Here is a 20,750-nt window from a genome sequence, read left to right as displayed (position 1 = left end):
CTTGCCTCAGTTGTTTCTTTCTTGGAGATAGAGCAGCATAGAGTGAATGAGAAAGAGAGAGATGGGTGAATCTACACATACATAAAGATGAGAATGTCCATACTAATGAAATGATGAAGAGAAGCCCTGTCTTTGTTGATCTGACCTATCACACCTGTAGATCGATAGACTCATGTATATCTAGATATACTGCTCTCTTCGTAATCTTCCTCTTCTTCTTTTAGCTTCGATTTTTCCATTCTCTCTCCAAACCCCTGCTATCTTCTCTTATCTCTTTCTCTTCTCTTCTCTTCATCCGTTTTACTCTGTCTGTCACTTTGTCTCTGTTCTTTCTTTCTGTTTAAACTCGACAGTGCAGTGACGGAGAAGAAACTTCCGATCAACTTTGGCTCCTTCTCATGCACCTGCTTCAAGACGACGGTAAAAACAAACAACGAAGAGCTCCTCCCATCTTTCTCTCTCTTGCCCGCCTTCTTTCTTCTTCTTTCTCCTTTATAACCTCTCTCTTTTCTCTTCGACCTCTTTCTTCTCTTCTTTCTTCTTTCCCGCATTCTCTCTCTTCTTTCTCGTGTCACTACTGCTCCGTGACTCGTGGCTTCAAAACGTCTTCTCTCGACGAAGCTTCATGGCTATCCCCCTCGTCACGAGTATCTTATCATCAAACGAACCCCATAGAGACCAGGTCGAAGAATGCAAGGGGAGTGTGGCAATAGAATAGAAGAGAAAGATACACCTAGCCGCGACAGATTGAAGTGCTGAAGTCAAGGAAGAGAAAAAGCTAGGATGGCCTCTGAATGTCTCTAGAGTGGATCATCTCTTCATTCGCTCTTTTTGAAGAAGTGTAAGGCGCTAGTGGAGGAGTGTACCTACAGGCACCCCTCGGTAAATATATGATCTCTTCTCTCACACCTTTGTCTTTCTTTTCACTTCTTTCGCTCTTTCTTTCTCACTTTTTCTCACTCTTTCTTTCTTTCTGACTCTTTCTTTCTTTCTGACTCTTTCTTTCTTTAGTTTGGGCTGTACGTCAAGAGGGACCGACGGCTCTTGAGTATCTTGTCGAAAACGCTGTAAGTTCTCCTACGATCTGTCATACAAGCACGTCAGTAGTGCCAGTGCTATTATGAGATGAAAGAGAGTTCTCTTTTCTCTTTTTCTGTCCTCCTCATTTTCTCTTCTCCTATCTGTTGCTCCTCCTACAACGAGAAGAACTGCTACTACTTGTCTCCTCATCAAAACTCCTCCATCCAAAGCTACCGACACCGGCCAGCACGCAGCTACCCTCTTCTTCTCCTTCTCTCTTTGATTGCCTCTTTCTGCCTCTCTCTTGTGTTTTGCCTCTATCTCCTTCGCTCCCTCTACTCATTAGCGCTCTGACTTCGCCGATTCACGCTATAAATAAAGCGAAGAGGCAACATACATACATGCACAAGGAATAGATAGATAGATAGGCAGAAGTATAGAGTTGCTCCTCTCTTTCCTTGAAGGCCTCTAAGTCAACGGGCAAAAGAAAAGCCTACGTAGAGATCAGCAACAGGAAAAGTCTTTCTTTCATGTATTCTCTGTCGTTTAACAGATTTCGCTCTATATCCATGCGGTTTCTCCTCTTGAGAAGAAGCGCTCATAGATCTCTTTTATCTCTCTCTCTTTCTTTAGTTCATGGTGGACCTTCATGAGTGGGGCACCTGGGGTCTCCGTCTCTATCCTCTGTCTCCTGTCTCCATATGTGTATCGTTGTACGTACGTATCCGAAGAGGTATCTACATGAGCGAGAGCCAGGTCTTTTGAGCTGTAAAAAGTCCCATCCCCCCGTCGCCCGTTGTATATCTTCCTGGGTAGACGCCTTCTCATACAGACTTTCTTTCTGCTACTCGATTCAATAAGATAACTGTCGACGTCATCTGTATTTACACCACTCACAATACGCTTTCGTCGTCCTGGAAAGGCGCTTTCTTCGCTTCCTTAAGAGACAAGTAGTCATCATAGAAATGAGTCATGTGGAGAGAGAAAGGAGAGAGATGAAGAGAGAACAACAGACAGAGGGGGAGGAGGAATACCTAAAAGGGGGGGTCGCGGGTGCATAAAGGATGACGAAGAGAGAAAGAAGAAAGATCTCTCTCCTTCTCTCTTTCTGATCTCTGTTTACTTTCGTCCATTGCCTGGGCAGTCGCTATGTTGCCTACAAGAAGCAGAAGAAGAAGATAAGTCGATAGATGGGTCGACTCTTATCTTCAGTGGGTCTCTCTTTCTTCTCTTTTCATGCCTGTATTTCGTTGTTGCTTTTCTTGCCTCCTCGTCTTGTTTAGATTCTCTCTCCCTTATATGAAGAGGAGAACAGAAGGGTAAAACTTCTCAGAGAAGGAAGTAAAACATCTCGATTCTTTGAGAGAAAAGGCTCTTCTTCTTCATTTACATCTCTTGCTTCTATGGGAGGCAGTCGGACTTCAAGAAACTTTGAGGGTGGAGATGAAAAGAACGAAGTGAAAAAGAAAGAGAAAGAAGATGGAGCTGTCTCAATAGCCTTAGCAAGAGAAGCCATTCTCATTGATCGTCTTATTCCTATCCTTGATGAACTAGCGCAAGATAAAAGATATTTTGTACGAGGAGAAACCTGCCGTTATATACTTGTGAGTTGGGGAGGAGTGAAGAGGGAGAACACCCAAGAAAGGAAAAGAAAGAAAGAGACCGAAAGAAAGAAAACGCTAGAGGTGAAAAGAAAGATAGAAAGAAAGAAGGGAGTCAATGCAGATGTTCTGCCTCTATAGAAACATGTGTGAATATGTATGTATGAGTATGTATCTATAGGTATATGTTGAATAAGTATGAATATGTACAGACGGATGTGTATGTACAAGTATGGATGTATATATATGTATGAATATATATGCACGAGTACTACGTATGAATAAATAATACTACGTATATGTATGTATAGGTATGTATATGTATGAATGTGCGTATGCACGGATGTATGTAAAGAGTTTGGATATATAGTATAGCTAGAAGGGAAGAGCATGCCGAGTCGGAGATACATACATCCATACTATGTAGAGAAAGCGAAAGAGGAACTGTTGTGAATATGATATATATGGATCTCAATTCTCTCTCCTTCCTAGCGTTCTATCATTCCTCATCTATCTGGGGTTTCTCTTCTCTTAGTCTTCTTCGTCTTTCGGCAATTGAAAAGATGTGCCCGCTTCGCTTTCTCTCTTTTGAGGTGTCTCATAGGCGCAATGAATGAAAAGGGAAAGTAGTAAAGCAGAGAGGCTTTAGACAGAAAAAGGCTCCTTTCTCCACGTTTGCCACAGGCTCTTCAGCTCTTTGACTTCTCCGCTTACTTCCATCTCTCTCTTTCTCTCTCCATAGATAAAGTATCTCAGTCGAGCGCGCAAGCGAGATCTATCTTTAATCTATCTATCTATCTCTAATCTATTTATCTTCTCTGTACCGGTTCTATCGCTACGAGAATTTCACTAGTCATATCTATCATGGTGTCTCGTCACCCCCTGAGGTCTTCACAGCATCTGTCTCATTCTCTTCCTGTTCTTCCGATTTCTTCTCTCCCTCTCTCTCTCTCTTTTCACTCTTTTTCTGTCTTTGACTATCTGTAGCATCCCCTAAGCTGTCTCTCTAAATCTACTACGTCCTCACATCCCCTTTTGTACATACCCATCCCTACTTCCCTACACCTCCATACATACACTTCCTTACTTCACTACACTTACGTCTTTCGTTCCCTCCACTTCCTTGCTTGCATGCATTGGCTTTCTACATCTCTTTTCTCGCATCCCGGAGAAGTGTTGTTTCTTTCTTTCTTTTCTCCTCGTTGTTTTCATCTTCTTGACTCTCTTGACGCCTACATGATGGATGGAGTGACTAGCAGAAGGAGAAAGATAAGAGAGGCGGAAGAAGAGAAGCGAGAAAGAGAAAAAGGAAGGAGGGACGGAAGAACAGAAAGAAGAAAAGCAACAAAGAGAGATACTCACATCTCTTCCCTCAGTTTGCTCTTATCGTTTTGCCCTTTCTTTCTCACTCTTTCTTTCTTTGTAGGCTATTTATCGGTACTTTTCTCCAAGTGTGTGGAAGCACCAGCTCTCTCCTCTTCTCGAACGCATCGCTCAGGATGAAGTTCCCCAGGCACGGTAAGAAAGAAGAAGAAAAAGCAAGAAGACTCGCTGATAGGAGTGAGACCTGAGAGAAGATAAACGCTCTTCTCTTTCTTAGTATAGCGAGAGTAAGATTAAACAAAGACAGAGACGGAGAAGAAGAAGAAGAAAAAGAAAAGGGAAGATGAAGAGAACGATTAAAAGAGAGAACATACGTATAGTATTCATCAAGATAAATAGGCCGGTTAGCAGTGATAGGCGTCCAGTAGTGATAGGCGGATTAAAGATAGAGTGAAGATAGATAGTTTGTATACATGATGTGTATAGAGATAGATATAGTGTAGAACTAAAGGAGAAGAAGAAGATTACTTCATAGACGTGTCTCTCTCTTTTTTGTCTCTCACTCTAACACGTATGTGACGACGACGAGATCTCCCCGTCTCTCTTCTTCATGTACGTCGATATGGATGTATGGATCTTTCTCTCTTCCTCTCTCTGTATGTAATTGAATTTGTATCTTGCCTGATACTTGCATGCATGCTCTTGTGTACGATCATTCTAGATACGCGGCAGCTAAGGCGGTAGAGATTCTTGAACTTCAGGCGTCTCAGAGAGGAGAGATAGAAGGCGATGACTCCTCGTGTGTATCGACTTCAGCAACGACAACGACCTCTCCCAAAGAAGATTTCTTCCTCGTAAGATAAAGATAGAAGAGATGAAGAAAGAAAAGGAAGAGAATGCAGTAGAGAGAAGAGTGTTGAAAAAGAGAGAAAGGGTGCCCAATTGAACTTCATCGAAAACACTTCTACACGCCAACAAATGGAGATATACTCAGGATCGATATATATATATATATATGTGTGTATGGTTACATGGGAGATAGTCATGCGGTGGATAGAGATGAGATATACCCTTGAACACGGCAGCTAGGCTGACGCCTCCTGCCCGAAGAGGTCGAACTTCTGTAGCATGCGTGACTTACAGAAGAGCCTAGCATTCTGGCTGTCTATATCACAGTCGCATCTCTTCTTAAGGCTTTTTCTTTGCTTAGAGCTTTTCACTTCTCCTCTTGACGAACTGGACTGATGCCTTCTTGGTTCGGCAGAGAACAAGAGAAAGGAGGAATAGGAAGAGATCTGTCGGATATAGAGAAGATTTTCATCTGAAGAAGTGTCTGTCCAGAGATCTTATCTTGACTTCCCTCAGAATCTGTACAGGGGGGGTCGACACTTGCTGAATCGACATAACTGTTTTGCAGACATGCGTCTCTCCCTTATATATAGATATATATATGTGTATTCTTACGTTTATTTGACGAGAGAGGTCGTTATACGAGTGGAGAGATATACACCTATAGAATCCGAGTGTGTCTATGTAATACATGTCTCTTCAGCATGTTCAACTAAATCTCTATCTTTACATATCTGGAGAGAGACATCGGCTGAAGAACGACGTTTGACTGCATGCAGAAGAGATGGATGGATGTATGTACACCTGGCTCACGGGATTTCTATGTCAGTCAATGGAGAAGAAGAAGAAGAAATGCGTTAATGATTCCTTTTCAGTCTCCTTTGGGGTGACGTGGGCTATCATCTGTCTATCTTTCTCTCTCGTTTTATTTCAGGAAAGAAGTTGGATCGATGCGATGAAGAAGAAGTTTCTACAAGATGAAGATGAAGACGTGGCATCTGTGTTTTCCCCTCCTTTCGATGACGAGTGAAAAAGAAGAAAGGAGAGAAAGTTTGAGAGAGAAAAGGACACAGAGTGGAAGAGAGAGACTGATTAGCTAGCTGTATGATGCATGCAGCAGCCACAACCTTAGGATGCATGTTGAAGACAGGATAGTGATAGTTCTTATGCGTATCATGAGTGCTTCTCTTCTCATGAAAGATTTCATTTCTTACGTGTCCCTCTAAATGCCACTCTCTTTCTATAGCTTAGCTAGCCGATAAACGAACTTCCACATCGATCCAACTGTACACATAGATATAATATGCATGTATCTATATGGATGGCGGTTGTGTAGAAGATCTCTAGTGAGAAGTGTATAGACAGTGTCATGGATGGAAGAGAGAATAATGCGTATTTCACAGGTTCCATTAATAGTTTGTTCACGAACTGGAGAGACTTAAGTCCATCTATAGTATGCATGCTTTCTGCACTCCATACACTGCGATTTTTTCACATCTGTCGCTTTATCATCGTTACTATTATCATTCTTATGAAAATTTGATGTTCCTTCTGTCCTTTTCACCCGAGCTTGGCACCTTGATTAGAGATAACTAAACTTCCAAAAGACTCGCTTACTCCGAAGAATTCCCTATGAAAAGAGTTAAAAGTTAACAGACTCGCTGGCTGACCGAGTCTTTTCTCCATGCTTGGAAAGCATGCAAGAAACTTCTCTTTCCTAAAGTTACCTAAAGCGTGTTCGAAAGAACATGAGCAGTCTCTCCTTCTCCGAGAAAAGAAAGAACGACCTTGAAGCTGTCAGTCAACCTCGATCCATCTCAAGAAATAATAATTACTCATGTGAAAGATCAACCACCTAGGGGACTACGTAAGAGAGAGAATTGTGTCCTTTTAATGATAAGAAGACCCTCATCACGTTACAGTACCCTTTTGCCTACCCTGGTAACTGATACAAGAAGCTGGACGTGGATCGCTCAGTCGAAAGAACTGAAGAAACAAGGAATAGCTTCAACGAGAGAATCAACTCCTACAATGTTTTGATAGCGTTTCTTCATACAATTTCCTCAATAGCCAGTGAAAACAGGAGGCAGGAACGAAAGACCTTTGCTGTTTAGAGATCATCAGGAGCAGATCGAAGAAAGTGCGTTTGCCGGGAATCGAACCCGGGTCACCTCGATGGCAACGAGGTATTCTACCACTAGACCACAACCGCCTGACTACTTTTCCGTCTTCCTCGGCTTCTCTCTTCTTTTAGAATTGTCGATCATCCTTCTTACAGGAAAAAAGTGTTAGACAGGACAAGACTAAGTGAGCAAACTCCCAGAGGAGGTGTCTCTTTCCATGTATTCTTCTTTCTTTGAGGAACGAGGTGAACATCCCACCTGAGAGACAAATTTCTACGATGATGAGTGGGCTTAGAAGAATATCAAACTACACGCTACCGTAGAGACGTTAAAAATGATCTACGAGACAATTAGAAAGGTAAGGTAAGCCGGGAGGTAGAAAACGCTTCAACAACGGTACCTAGATCGTGCCGAGCCAAGAATCTCAGTGACAGATCTTTGTTCGCATCTTCTTTTTTCTTCTAGATTCGATCTTTCTACGGCCCATATCCTTCTTTTTTCCAGTAGGGATCCCCCCCACCCCCCACTTCCCCCCGAGATAGGAACACCATTGTATACCTGTCGCAGAAATTTCGTCTCCTGTCACTCCCTCTCCGCTCCTGTCTCCCTTCGGAGGTTCACCGTGCAGCGAAGGATCTGTTTTGTGTCTCTTCCCAACTCTCCGGCCTTCTTATGAGTCTCTGCTGTCTCCGTCAAAGATCTGAGCATGCAGCATGTCTTCTTGTAGGGCAAACCCGAAAAGCTAGTAGTTTTCTCCTCAGTGGATCGCCTCCTTTACTACTACATAGAGGAGTTGCCAAGAAGCATCTGAAGTAAAACGACCGAGCAGAGGAAGCAGAAGAGATAGATGATGATGCGCGTCTATACACCTTCTAGGTCCCTGGGACTAGAAGGTTCTTCAGACCAAGCCATGCGGCTCTGCGCGGGCTCATAGGTATTGTAGTTATCTCCTTACAACGGAGAGCGGGTATGTATCTGCTTTCAAAAGGTTCGCTAGCTGGGGGGAGAGTTGTACATGCAGCATGCAACAAGCAGAATCTTCAAGTCGATGCTGATGATAAACACGCCGGAGACGTCCGATTACTGGAGTTCGATCTATCGATTGTAGTCTCTTCGACAACTACGTCTACTACTTGTTAAGAATGGACCCTGTCTCCTCTGCTTGACCCCTGCAACAGGAGAGACATCTCCCTTGTGTGCTAGAACCCTTTCTTTCTCGAAGAGCGAGTTTCTTTCGCTCTGCGTCTACGAGCTATGCATGAAGATGCAGTCTGAGTAGAAACAGATGATCCTTCCCTGGGAGAAAGAGAAGAAGAAAATGACATAAGAAACTCAGCCTACGTTTCTCACTTGTTTAAAGTATCTTTTACTGTTTTGGCCTCTCTTCACATCTCTTTCTCCTTCAGCTTCCGAAGCCCTCCTTCGCCTCTCTCCCTCGGTACGATGCAAACTCGTTCTTTTCTTGTCACACTCCTCTGTGTGTCTGTGTGAATCCTGAAATTCGCTCGTTTCTTCTTGTCCTTGTTCTTCATCTTCTTCTCTTTCTTCTTTCCCTTTTCACAAGTTTCTGCCGATTCCTATCGTGGTGGCTCTGTGTGGAATAGTGAGAGAGATGATTCCTTGTGACAATGAGGTGTATATACAGTTGTATGAGAGGAGGAGCAGGAGGCGGAGGGGGAGGAGGCGTAAGTTCTTCCAGCAGTTCTATCTCGTCGATTCATCAGAAAGAGGTCGTGAGCGGACGACAAGGTCTTGTTGTAGCTCTGTCATCTAAGCAGATTTCTTCTTCTTCTTTCACTGTATTATCGACTTCTTCGTCTTCGCAGTCGCCCTGGGATCGTCCTTCTGTAGGTTTTTCTTCTTCGTCTCATCACCTTTCTTATCGGCAGAAGCATGCTTCAGTGAAGCCCTTCTGTTCTTTTTCCTCTTCTGCTTGGCGACGTGACTCCCGGAGACCCTCAACATCTCTATCCTGTCCATTTCCTCATACCTCTTCTCCTTCTATCTCTCCTTCGTCTCACTCATCTTCCTCTTCTTCTCCTTATAATAGACGGCCGCCTTTGTTTCTTCTTCATTACTCAAGGCTTTCTTCTCCTGGCCGTCGTAGTTCTTCTCGGTCTGAAGTCTTCGCTTCTCGTCAGATCGCTCCTTCCGTCTTTCTTCTCCCCTCCTTCCACGCGTCGTCTTTCTCTCCCTCTTCCAGTCAACAGAATCCTTCTTACTTCTATGTTTCTCATTACCTTCTTCGCTTCCTAAGCTCTTTATCTTCTTCTATAGCACGAGAACGCGAAGGAGGAGGAGGAGGAGGCATACCAAGTCGATGCCGTAGACTGCAACAAGTCTCACTCTATCTATCTTTTCCCCTTTCCACATCATCGACGTTCTTCTTATTTTCACCGTCAATACTTAAGAGAGAACGTATGAACTCTCATTCAAATATAACTTTACATTCTTCATTCGCGGACCTCTCTTCTCTTTCTAGTACTTCTACAGCTTCTTCTTCTTGTTCTTCTCCTCTTTCTCTTCACAGTCCTTCTTCCTTGTCTCCCTTATCGTTTCTCTCAGATGGAAATGAAGATGGTCGATCACACAGACACCTCAGTACTACTACTACTATAGCCCGTAAGATAGATTTCTTAGATAGACATGAAGAAAGAAGACCAGGAGATTTCCAAGAAGAAAAGCACCCTCCACGTGTATCATCTTCCACGTCTGAAGCCGACGGGAGACTCGGACAGCAAGAAGAAGAAGAAGGACAAGGGGAGGATGAGGAAATTATGAAGACGACAGAAAAGAGGAAACAGAAGAAAAAGACTTCTTCTCAATGTAAGACACGAAATAAGATAGAAGGTATAAGTAGATGCCGTGTATTACAGCTTGCACAGATGGCGGCGAATGCGGCTCTTATGAGGGATGAGGAAGGAGAGACAGCACACAGAGCTCTTGGTAAAATGATCAACTCGAGAGAGAAAGATGGGTCTACATCTCTCTCTTTCTCTTCTCATGAATCTTCTCTAAGTGAAGTAGAGAAGAACATGAAAAGAGAGATAGAAACAGAAAAGAAGATAGAACTCTCATATGCGCTTCATCCCCCTCAGAATCTCCCTGTATGTGAAGACAATGCAATGATCCGAGAAAGAAAGAAGAGTGAAGAAGAAGAAGCTACCACAGAAGGAGAGCAACAAGAGGAGAAGAAGAAGAAGAAAGATCTAGCAGACGAGTTTTCCTTGTGCACGTCTTCAGAGGAGAGGCAATCTATCGCCGATTCCTTGGTGTCGGGAGATCCTCTGTCTAGACTGAATGGAGAGAGAGAAGACATCTATAATGCACTAAGAGAAGAAGAAGAAAGTGTGGCCAGACTTGAACGTGCATGCAAAGAGATCTCTCAGCTCAAGGTCTTCTTCGATGAGGTAGGCCAAGCCGTGAAGATCCATGAGAGAAAGGTGCTAATCAAGAGTCAAGGAAGAGAAGTTCGAAATGCCTTGAAGAGTCTTCTTAGAGCCGAAAGATATCTAGAGGAAAGAAAGCACGAAAGACTCCAGGCTCTCAATCATCTCCTGACTGACACATCCACAAGACAGGCGAAAGAAGAAGAAAGAGAAGAAGAAAACCCATCCTTTTCTACGCTTTCTGAAAGTGCTGGCCTACAGTCTCAGCATTCCCTTCTTCTTCACCGAAGTACTCATACTTCCACTGCTGGCCCTATAATCCCTTCTTCTTCTTCTCTCCTTTCCTCTGAGGTGGTAGTTTCTTCAGCATCCCAGGAAAGCAGTTCTACATCTGGCAACGGTCTTCTCTCTCCTCCTCCTCCTCTTCCTCCTCTCTCTTCAGGGGTATCGCCGGTTGATCCTGTATCATGTCTTGCGAGGGGATCTCCAGTGTCTTTTCCAGAGAAGCGTTACGAGGTTCTCTTCTCTCCTTCTCTTCCCCGATCTTCTTCTTTCGAGTTCTTTCCTATAGGTGAATCTTTAGCGTTTGTGTTTATAGCTGATGTTCGTCTATATCGATGCTGGCTGTCATGTATTGCCGATCGATGGAGAGGGGATTTGCATGCATGGCTAGATCGACAAGATGATTTGAAGAGAGGCGACTCTCAACCATCAGAAAGTAGTGAGTATGAAAGATTTCTCGCTTTCTTTATGCCTCATGTGAAGAGAGCGATTTCTCATGCACTTGATGTTCTCATTCATTACGAAGTTAATGCCGTCCAAAGAGTTCTAAATTCATTCCACAATCTCTCTATCTGCCAAGAAAGAGATCTCTCTATATCTGCATCAGTCTCTTCTTGTAAGAAGCTCTCTGAGAGGATGAAAGGCGCTGAAGAAGAGCAAATGGTCCGAGAAGCACGTAGAAGAGTCTGGGTGTTAGGTGTATCGCTGCTTGAAGAAGTCACAGAGGTGGTCGCACTTCTAAAGGAGATGGCGCAGCGCCGTGTTCTGCTTCACTTTGCTCCACTAGTCTTGCAGTAAGTTCTTTTCAACGGAGAAGGCGAGAGAAGAGAAGAGAGAAAGATCTTGAAAAGACCGTAAGTAGCACGTTGAAGGGTATCGAAGAAGCTCTAGAAATAGATAGAGAATTCGAAGAAGGAGGCCTGACGAGAAGAAGTAACGTATGGAAGAGGCAGCTCTCCTGGGGTGCATTCTGGTTTGTTGCCGAGTTGGATAATAGTGAGAATACGCAGAAGTGCATACAAACCGACAGACGAATTAGTGAGTCTTCTCCTGATCTTTCCCCGAAATGAGGTGTATGTACACCACATGTACTTGGAGAGGAGAGCCTCAAAGTGAGGGAACGTGTGCCTGCCCTCAGTCGCCAGTGAGACAATCAGTCGGTGTGGGAGACGAGACAAGAGGAGGAGAAGAGAAGACTGACTCTTAGATATGACACAAGAAAGGAAAAGATTTCTCTTTCTCTCCGTCTAAGAGAGATGGATAAGCTACTGCCGGTGTAGCCATGTACGTATGAGAGAAGCATCACTATGTCTTCTTCGATATAACACATCTCGAGTTTCTTTCCCCTCGCCCAAATGCCAGAGTGCATGGCTTTCAGGCTTCCTCGCTCCTCTTTACTTATCGCAATAGTCGCTTCTTCACTTGGAAGGACATGACATCATCAGGCAACTCCCCCTCTATGTTCGTCGTCTCCGGTGTATGTACACCCGTCTAATGGAAAGACGAGGCTATCACTTAGCCAAGTAGTTGAAAACTGCGGGGATGCTAGCTGATCGAATCTAACGAAGGAACTAGCGAGAGGAGATCGCGCAATGCTTGCAGAGTGAGATTCTGATCGCATAACTCTGGCAGTTCTACCTTTGTATACTGCCCCTCCCGATTCTCTCAACTACAGGCGATGAGTTTCATTGGTCAAGTGACAGTGTGGAGCTTTCCGTGTATGTCTATCCATCTATCTTTAGTCTACCTATATTCAATGTATCTATCTTTAATCTACTTACCTTTAATCTATCTGTCTATCTTCCTATCTATTAAACCATACTGGCTTTTTCTTGACTTGTATTCCTGTCTCTTTAGTTCATCCAGTATGCAGTCTGCATACCAGGGCTATCAGAGGGAGGCCGAAAGGCCAATCAGTCACCGCCTTCCCTTTCTCTTCACTTCTTTTTACGTCTTTCTTTTCAACTGCTTTTTTCGTTGTGTCTATTTCTCTTCTCTTCTTCAACAGCGTCATACACTTAGAAAGCCAGGCACGTCAAGGTCTCCTGGAAGCATCTCCTGTCCCTCCTCTTGCTCCCTCAACTGATTCTGTCGAGGCAGCGGGAGCAGCATCGTTCAAAGCTTTTCTTCAATCGCCTGCTGGCCAGAGTTGGTCTTCTGAAAGTCGTGTACATTCTGTTGTGTCACGAGGTCATGCGGGGGGTGGGAGATCTTCTCACTCTACTTGCTATGTCGATGATGCAAAGGAGACATCTATCCAGAGAAGGAAAGAAGAGGCCGGAATCTGCAGTCCCTCTTCTTCAGGATCTCTACGTCCCATGGGTACTGAGGTCCACACACAATTATCCGACTATGGCACTTCACATGAAGATAGAGCAAGCGCCTCCTTATCTTCACCAATCTTCTGGGACAGCAGCAAAGAGGATCTTTCTAGTGAAGGCCGATTCTCTTCACAAAAACAAAGGGAGAGGGCCGGGGAGATGAGAGGAAGGGAAGAGCAAAAGAAGCCTCTTCTCTCTTCCTCCCGCCGTCCCACAGCTGCTGAATGGAGTGGACATCTACAAGTAAGTATTCTTCGTTCTTTCGGAAGAATGGGGCTATACAGTGAGAAGCTTCTTCATATTGTCAGCGATCAATCGAGATGTCTATGGCCTGAAGATCTTGTTTTCTTCCTTTTTGAATGCGGGAGATACGGACTTGCCGTCCAACATCTCATTGGTAAGTAAGAGAAGCAAGATAACCGGGAGAATCAGTGCATGCAAAAGTTATGTGTCTCAACCAGTGGTCACTCCAAGCACAAACGTCTCTCTTTTTTCTCCCTGACTCGCTGCTTCCCAGAGACGTCTCTGAATGCAGGTCTATCTATTTATCTATCTTTAATCTATCTATTCTAAAGTTCAGGGTTGTCACATATCCACTTCACTTTACGGTTCCTCTCAGCAGCAAAGGAACAGTCTCATTTGTTCCATACGTCCCGTGTATTCTAAACTTTCGTTTCTCAAAGAGAGTGAAAGCAATGCATTCTCTCCTTGATAAGACAATCGGCTCAGGGAAGGAGGGGGAGGGGGGTAGGAGTGGTATGAGAAGTGCATACGTGAGAGGTCGTTATTTTGATGCCTCCATGTAAACCCATGTATGTTAACAGGGTTGTTGCTGAGAAGTTCCACTATGCTTTGTATGTGAGAGCATTGACAATACTCTTGTTAGCCTTACATCACCACTATCTCACTTGAGGGAGAGTTGCGTAGCTATCCGAACACCCCATGCACATACCGGGGCAAGAGAGTGAAAGCGAGGTTCGTTGGTCCATATGCCTTTCGTCTTGAGCCACGTGTAGAGAAGACTCCTGCCTCTCAGGTGCGTATCCCCCCTCTTGGTCTCTGCAGCTGGAAGATAAACAATGACGTAAATCATCAGGTGTATGTGCTATGACGATGACGACCTCCCCTTTTCTTGCTGACGTGAAGGTGGGGAGGCTCCCGTCATTAGAGATTTCCTTCCCTCAGTAGTGAGTCTGGTCGATATGTACGATGGCGTTGACGGCCTTTATACATCGATCTATATCTTCGATCTCCTTCTTTGTTCTGCGTGTTTTCTCTTCGTATAGATCGTCACGCTGTTGAAGCGGCGGGTATTCTAGATAAGATAAGCGACCCCCTTCTCTATCTCACCACAGCGGCTTTGCATCGATCCAGCGCATCTCATCGTATCTTCTTCGATGCCGCCCTTCCACGCCTTGGCGCGGCGGTGAGTCTCGACTTCGGAGCTGAAGGTCATCCTATCGTATGCACGTCTTATAGATACCACAATACGTATCAGTGCACACAGGCTCGAGGCTCAGAAAACACAACAGGCTAGTCGGAAAGTGTATCCATCCGTATATATATGTATATGTATATATGTCTACATGTGCTTGACAGGATCACTTTAAATCGATGCAGACCGTACGTATCTATATACCCTAGGAACCTTGACTGTGTTGAGCTCTAAGTGTATTACTCCATGACTCCACGCATGACACCTTTCCCCCACATAGTGACAGCGTTTTCTTTGTCATGAGATAAAAGACTTTCTCTCTCTCCTTTTGACTTTTCTCGGCCTTGTTTTCGGAATTCTTTCTTTGCACAAAGACTGCGATGTTCTTCATTCAGATAGCCACCTACGAAGATCCGGCTTTTCTCCGCACGATGTTAAGCATCTGCAGGGCACTAGACCCTCACTGTGAACTCCCCCAGTATACACGCCTAGCTGCGCGAGCGGCCGTCGCAATGCGTCGCTTTGTTCCCTACCTGGACATCAATACGCTCGCCCTGTAAGCTACTATACACACCGGAAAGTAGACATGCACTTCTATCTTGGAAAATTTCCTTAGGCACAGATCCAGCCAGGGACATGCTACTAGGCATAGACCCGAAGCACCAGACAGGGGTAAATGAGGCTGCAAGTTTTTGTCTTACTTGGGGCTAGCTAGCTATAGCTAGCTGTTGGGTCATAACAGACAGGGCGGAGAGAACCATCTTCATTATGATAGCTGGGATCGTCAGGAAATTGGCGGGATTGTACTCTATATTGCTCGCATGAGCCCCTCTCTTTCCACATTCGGAATCCGCCATAGGATGTATATTCCTATGACAGATTCGCATATGTGATAAGTAGGTCAAATACTACTATGTTGAAGAGAGCCGCCTGTGTTTCAGCTCAAGTCACAAAGATAGATCCGAATACTCGCCACGCTTTCGTTTCAGCCCCACCCCACAGCTTTTTGACTTGTGATGTGTAGAGGCCCAGTGGAGGTATTGACGACCGCACGTTCTAGCAAGGGCGACAGAGGACAGACAAGCTAAGCTAGGTCTCGAACAACACCTTCTCAAGGAGAGGGACTAAACTCATCATCTACTCTATATATTAGACCGGGGTTTCTCACACCTCCTTCCTTTCTTTTTCGCCAGTCACGCTCCAACTAGGAGAAAGGAGGTAGCTCTTTTTCTGTTTCCCATTCCACTGACTGACCACGAGACTTGTATGTTTGCTTCTAGCTGTACCCGGGCACGTGATGCGAGAAGGGGACTTTGTGAATGTCTAGTGAGCTACGGGGGGTTTGCAAAAAAGCGAGATTCCTGTTGTATTTCTAATCAACCCTGTCTAACATGCTCTGTTTCTCCTAAGTCTCCTAGGCATTGTCGATAACCGCAGTGCACGAACTCCGTGGGAGTACTTCGAACTCGCTCGAGCATCTTGCAAGCGTATTGAAGATCTTCAACGCGCCTATGAACGTCGACGTCTCATACCTCGGTCGACAAGCAGTCTAGATCTTCAAGGGGAGGGGCTAAACCATTCAGGACATCGTATAGCTCCCCACGACACTTCAGGGAACGTAAAGGTCGAGGAGAATGCCGTTGCTGGTAGTTCACGATCTTCCTTCTTACATACAGGAGTACAAGATGAATCTATGGAGCCTCGAACAGTCCCTAATGTCTTCGAGACACTGTCTTCAGCTCTAGCTCTCGGAGATGTTGTCTTTGGTCTATCTTCCTTTGGTATCGTTACACCTCTCTATCCTCTACTGGAAGAGATGGCAGTTCAACGACTTGAGGGTAGGTCACTCAGGAGACAAGAGGAAGAAAGAAGGGAGAGGCCAGGCAGATACAAAAGCGTCATGAAAGAACGACTTGTAACATAGACAGGTAGTACATCTACATGACCTTTCCGATGCTTACCTTTCCGATGCTTATCGTTACATTAGCTAAGTAGGGATACAAGCGAAAAGATCGAGTGTGACAAAAACCAGCATTTGAGGTAGTCGGCTCGTGTACATGATTTCCCAGATCTGTTTTCTTGTGAGATACTACGTCAAATTCCGTCTTATAGATGAGTGGTACTTTATTGTTGCAGTCAGCTACCCCTTCCATATGGGACCTTCAAGAAGACACGTCGTGGTCTTGAAGCAGCGGACCTACAAGAGATGTCTATGGGACTCTCTCATCCACTGCTGACTAGAGTCCCTTTCAGTCTTATACCTGTGTGACGATGTTGTAGGGGGAAGAAATCCTTCTGTAGGCTGTTATGCGCAATCCCATCGATCCATCTACTGACTCTCTGTGTTGAACACGAGGAAGAAAAAGAAGAGCACCGAAAGTACTGCCCTACCACTCACATCAACTGTATGCTCGCTCACTTCTCGCTTTCTGAACTCCTCAAGACTCTTCTCTCGTACTAGGAAGAGGAGTTTGCAGCTCGCTGGCTCTTTTCTTTTTCTGTATCTGTACTGCATCGACAACGGTCTACTGGTAGCTTGCGCGTCTTTTCTACATGAAGTGATAGGTCAGCTCACCCTCTGGAGACTGTCGTTGGCTTTCTGTATCCATATATATGTATACCTTTACAGGCATTTTATTCTCGAAGAAGGAGGCTCTATGGTTTCTTGTGTGGGCCGCCCTTGCGGCTGCACCAGGCTTCACTCCACGCAAGTTAACTCTTGCACTCCGAGAGAAGATGCTAGAAGACGGATCTTCAGAAGTTCAGAATTGCTTTACTTCAATCAGCCATACAGTTCAGAAGCTGGGGGCTTTTCATGTACAACGTCTTCTTCTCCCTCTTCAACTTATGGGTGTGTATGATGCAGATATCATAAGGGTAAGAAGAAACCTACTCCGAAACAGGTCTAGAATACTATCGTCCGTCTACTGCATGCAGTACCCCTCTGTCAGAGCATTTCAGCGAAGAAAGATTAATAGCATGCCTCCTGTATTCCTCCAGGGGGGGGGTTGATAGACTGACCAGCTATAGGCTGGAATATCTTCGGTAGGCGTTCGAGTGTGTTGAATGGCTGAAGTGGCTGATCTTGAGAGCATGCATTGAGGGGCATAATTAATCCTCGTACGGTCCATAGTGCAGTGAGCTTTTCGGCAAGCCAGCTAGGAGGCTAGGAAAACATGTTTTTCTAAAGGACTCCACGTTTGTTTGAGGTATAAATGAACGCATTCATCCTGCTTTCAGATTTCCCACAGGCAGGCTGGACTGCAAACCTTTCTGACGCTACCTCTCCCCGCCTTTTCGAAGAACTGGGCAGTTTGGTTTCTGCCTGTGAAATGAAAGAGGAGGGGTGTGAGGACATCCTGATAGGGTGTCGCCCATAAAGATGCCGTCAGGGGCATGGGTAGTAGCTACTTCTCGTAGACAAGCAGAAAACAATGTGACTTCCCAGAGGGGTTGCAGAGGTCTAGAGAAACCGGATGGCATTTGAAACCCCTAGGCTTTTCACTCTCCATTCAAGTGTATGTTCTCTTGCAGTTTGTCTCCCTCGGTACTGTGAAACGCTCGTGGTATTCCGCAGCTCCTAGTGATAGTCCTCCAACCTTACTTCGCGTATGCGACTTATTGAGCTTTCCGGTGATGCCTTCCAAATAGACCTGCTTGTCGGGTAGCATAGAGCCTTTCCCAATACGATTGTTGCATCTCAAAAGCTTCTTGGGTAGTGTCTTGTGGTGTAGAGAGAGAGACCTGACGACGGTCTCCCTATACGTGGAGCGAGCCGGAGAGACATGGTGAGTATGGCTAGATCGTCGATCATAGAAGCATGCAAGGAAATAGCAGGCTAGATGCCTTTGTTGCCCTTGTTGTCTTGCGGTGCAGGTGTGTCTCGAGACTTCATTGGACCGGGATCGTTCTTCTTTCAAGCGCGTAGATGCGGCTCTGAGCCTCGCATTTCCTTTGGCTTTCGCGAATGTCTTGCCTACGGAGCACCTGGAAGAACTTCTCTCGGTGTGGCAGGTGAACTGCTCGAAGATCTTTGTTATTGGCAAGTGAGTGAAGTATACTTATATACTGCTTCTCCTAGGAAGAGAGAATGGTGTGAGAGCTAGAAAGGTGACCCCACTGAAGTCTATCCACCCCCTCGATGTGCCGGAAAAGACATTCCGCTTCGCTCCAACTTCAAGCGACATAGAGAATGAACATAATAAATGGCCTGCTAGAATCAGAATCATCTCATGATGAACTCCGTTCCTCGGAGCTGTCTCATTATGCCTGTTTGCTTGTTAGGTTTGGAAAAAGAGGAGACCTTGCGAGCAGAGCTCAGTGTCACCGAGTAGTCACTTTATAGCCGCCGGGGGGACTTCATGCTTCTTCTCCCTTCTCTTGCCTATCACCCTAGATAGATAATGCAGAAGCGCTGCCAACCTCGATCTTGCGAATGAGAAACAAAAACATGGCTCGTGCATTCTTTCCCTAGTTCTCTGACTCCACTGGGTCTTAGGCGATCTACAACAGACTAAGGTGTTATGGTTCTACTGTCCTCCTCTCTCATCTCTTCATTTTCAGCCTCCCGCGCGCCGGCCTTTTCCCTATGCTGTACGAGAATCGGAGGAGGGAAGGAGTGGGGAGGGGAGGCGCGACGAGCTCTAGTGATCAGTTGCCTCTCAGTGGCTCTGCTCTTTCTCAGTGATTCTTCTGATGGTTTTGTTTCCTATGCTTGCAGTGCGTTCCGAGGAGAGTTCGCCCGGGCATGTATGATTGCTGTCCTTTGGGCAGCCGCTCTGAAGAATCTTCACACGAGACAGACGTCGGTGGTGCAACACCTTGACAAGTTATTCGCATGTTTAGATGCTCCACCGTCACTTTATGCTTGGAAAGAGTTTAGCAAACCTACTTCTTCAGGAACATCACGTCATCCTTCTTTCTATTCATTCAATAGAACAGATGAATTTCATCCGAGCTCGACGTCGGACTCCCCTTCTCTTCTTTTCTCTAATTTACCACGTTCAACTGATATGCAGGGTCCATCGCAACGAGGGGTTATGCCATCATGTAGCTCCCAACAACCGCCAATGAAGGGCTGGCACTCGCTGAGCGATCTCCGCCAACACGATAGAATGGCTGTCTTACAGATGAAGAAGCCTTTACAGCTCGTGCAACAGATAGCCGCCACCTATCTTGCTGATATACCGCATGCAGTCAGGCGGTGCAACAAGTATCCACTGATCCGTGCTTGGGCTAACGCCGCAGCCGATCCTGGCGTCGATGAGGACCCGTCGGTGTCGCAGATTGTCAATGAACTCCAAAGTAAGTGTGCTTGCGGTGACAAGCCCGAGGTCAGATTGTTGGGGGCAGATTGCTTGACAGATGAAAGATACTTACATGTGCACATCGGTTCAAGAACGAAGAAGAAAACGAGTCGTTCATATCAGTCGATTGTTGCGTCGGCTAGATGGCTCACTGAACGTACGGAGGGGTACAGGTGAATCTGCCAAAGAGGCTTTTCATTTAGATGGTCGGGAATTGCAGGGCTTATTTTGGAAGTTTGAAAGAATATAGTGGTCAATGGAATAGGGACTCATGTACTATGAAAAAATAAGAAACGACTATGAACTTTTAATTTCAGCAGCGGATGTGCGACTTGTCTTGCTTTGATACGATCCCGTCTGCTTTTTGTAGATATTCTCTTTGTTAATGGGATCCGGAGTCGAGCGTTTGTCCCGGTGACGTCCGGGGCGATACAAGGTTCGAAAAGGTTGTCGGCCTCCTTCGGAGAAGCAGTGGCATGTGGGCCAGGAGAGGGGGGGAGTAGCTCAGATACTAATCAGGAGGATTTCTATCCTCTCACTACATCGACCCCACAGTGTATCCATCTACATCTTCTCGATGCTACCAAAGAAAGCAGTGTGTGCAGCGGAACGAGCGCTGTTGTCAATCGGAAGTGCGGAGTGATCGTCTTCGGTGAGCATGACGGACTGGCGACTCTTCCGGAATGGGATACGACGTACTTCGACACGGGGGTCAATGCCATGAGGCTCAGGTGCCTCCGACAGAAGGGCTGGGAGGTAGGCGACAAACAGCATGGAAGAGGACGGTGGTTGTCCGCTTCCTGGTGCTATTTTCTTCCAGCAGCTTGTAGGGCATTGCTGTCTACCCTCTTTGTACGTGGCGACCCCCTGTAACTCGACATCCCCCCCTCTAGAGCCGTTATTCGCCGTGAGCATTAGATAGACTGCCCCCTGCACGCCATTCTGTTTGATTAGGCATTTCTCCTCTCTGCGGCACGCATTTGTGTAAAGTAGGCTTATGCCGCACGGGAGATTTGTCACTGATCAGCCGCCAGAAATCGGTTCCTGCAAGTCGTACGTAGAAGCAGCAGCAGCACGGACGTGCAGCTCTCCAGCACTTAC

General features: G+C 45.6%; 2 protein-coding genes across 2 annotated transcripts in view; both read left to right on the top strand.

Annotated features, from left to right (window-relative positions):
* Window positions 1–6,427, top strand: part of CSUI_003874 (heat repeat-containing protein) — a 6,689-nt gene extending 262 nt beyond the window's left edge. The window contains exons 2-7 of the mRNA XM_068064069.1: window positions 354–420; window positions 1,012–1,067; window positions 2,304–2,624; window positions 4,048–4,139; window positions 4,666–4,798; window positions 5,728–6,427. Coding sequence (XP_067923957.1) covers window positions 399–420; window positions 1,012–1,067; window positions 2,304–2,624; window positions 4,048–4,139; window positions 4,666–4,798; window positions 5,728–5,823 — 720 coding nt within the window. The 5' untranslated portion in view covers window positions 354–398 and the 3' untranslated portion in view covers window positions 5,824–6,427. The remainder of the gene's footprint in view (window positions 1–353; window positions 421–1,011; window positions 1,068–2,303; window positions 2,625–4,047; window positions 4,140–4,665; window positions 4,799–5,727) is intronic.
* Window positions 6,428–8,060: 1,633 nt separating this feature from the next.
* The window catches only part of CSUI_003873 (transmembrane), a 15,719-nt gene continuing 3,029 nt past the window's right edge, over window positions 8,061–20,750 (top strand). Inside the window, exons 1-9 of the mRNA XM_068064068.1 lie at window positions 8,061–11,381; window positions 12,596–13,305; window positions 14,195–14,334; window positions 14,739–14,899; window positions 15,754–16,181; window positions 16,973–17,220; window positions 18,220–18,389; window positions 19,064–19,647; window positions 20,020–20,405. Of these exons, the coding sequence (XP_067923956.1) occupies window positions 8,545–11,381; window positions 12,596–13,305; window positions 14,195–14,334; window positions 14,739–14,899; window positions 15,754–16,181; window positions 16,973–17,220; window positions 18,220–18,389; window positions 19,064–19,647; window positions 20,020–20,405 (5,664 nt within the window). The 5' untranslated portion in view covers window positions 8,061–8,544. The remainder of the gene's footprint in view (window positions 11,382–12,595; window positions 13,306–14,194; window positions 14,335–14,738; window positions 14,900–15,753; window positions 16,182–16,972; window positions 17,221–18,219; window positions 18,390–19,063; window positions 19,648–20,019; window positions 20,406–20,750) is intronic.

Source organism: Cystoisospora suis (genome assembly GCF_002600585.1).
Source record: "Cystoisospora suis strain Wien I chromosome Unknown contig_1747, whole genome shotgun sequence".
Lineage (NCBI taxonomy): Eukaryota > Apicomplexa > Conoidasida > Eucoccidiorida > Sarcocystidae > Cystoisospora > Cystoisospora suis.
This window is presented reverse-complemented; position numbering and strand designations above follow the sequence as displayed.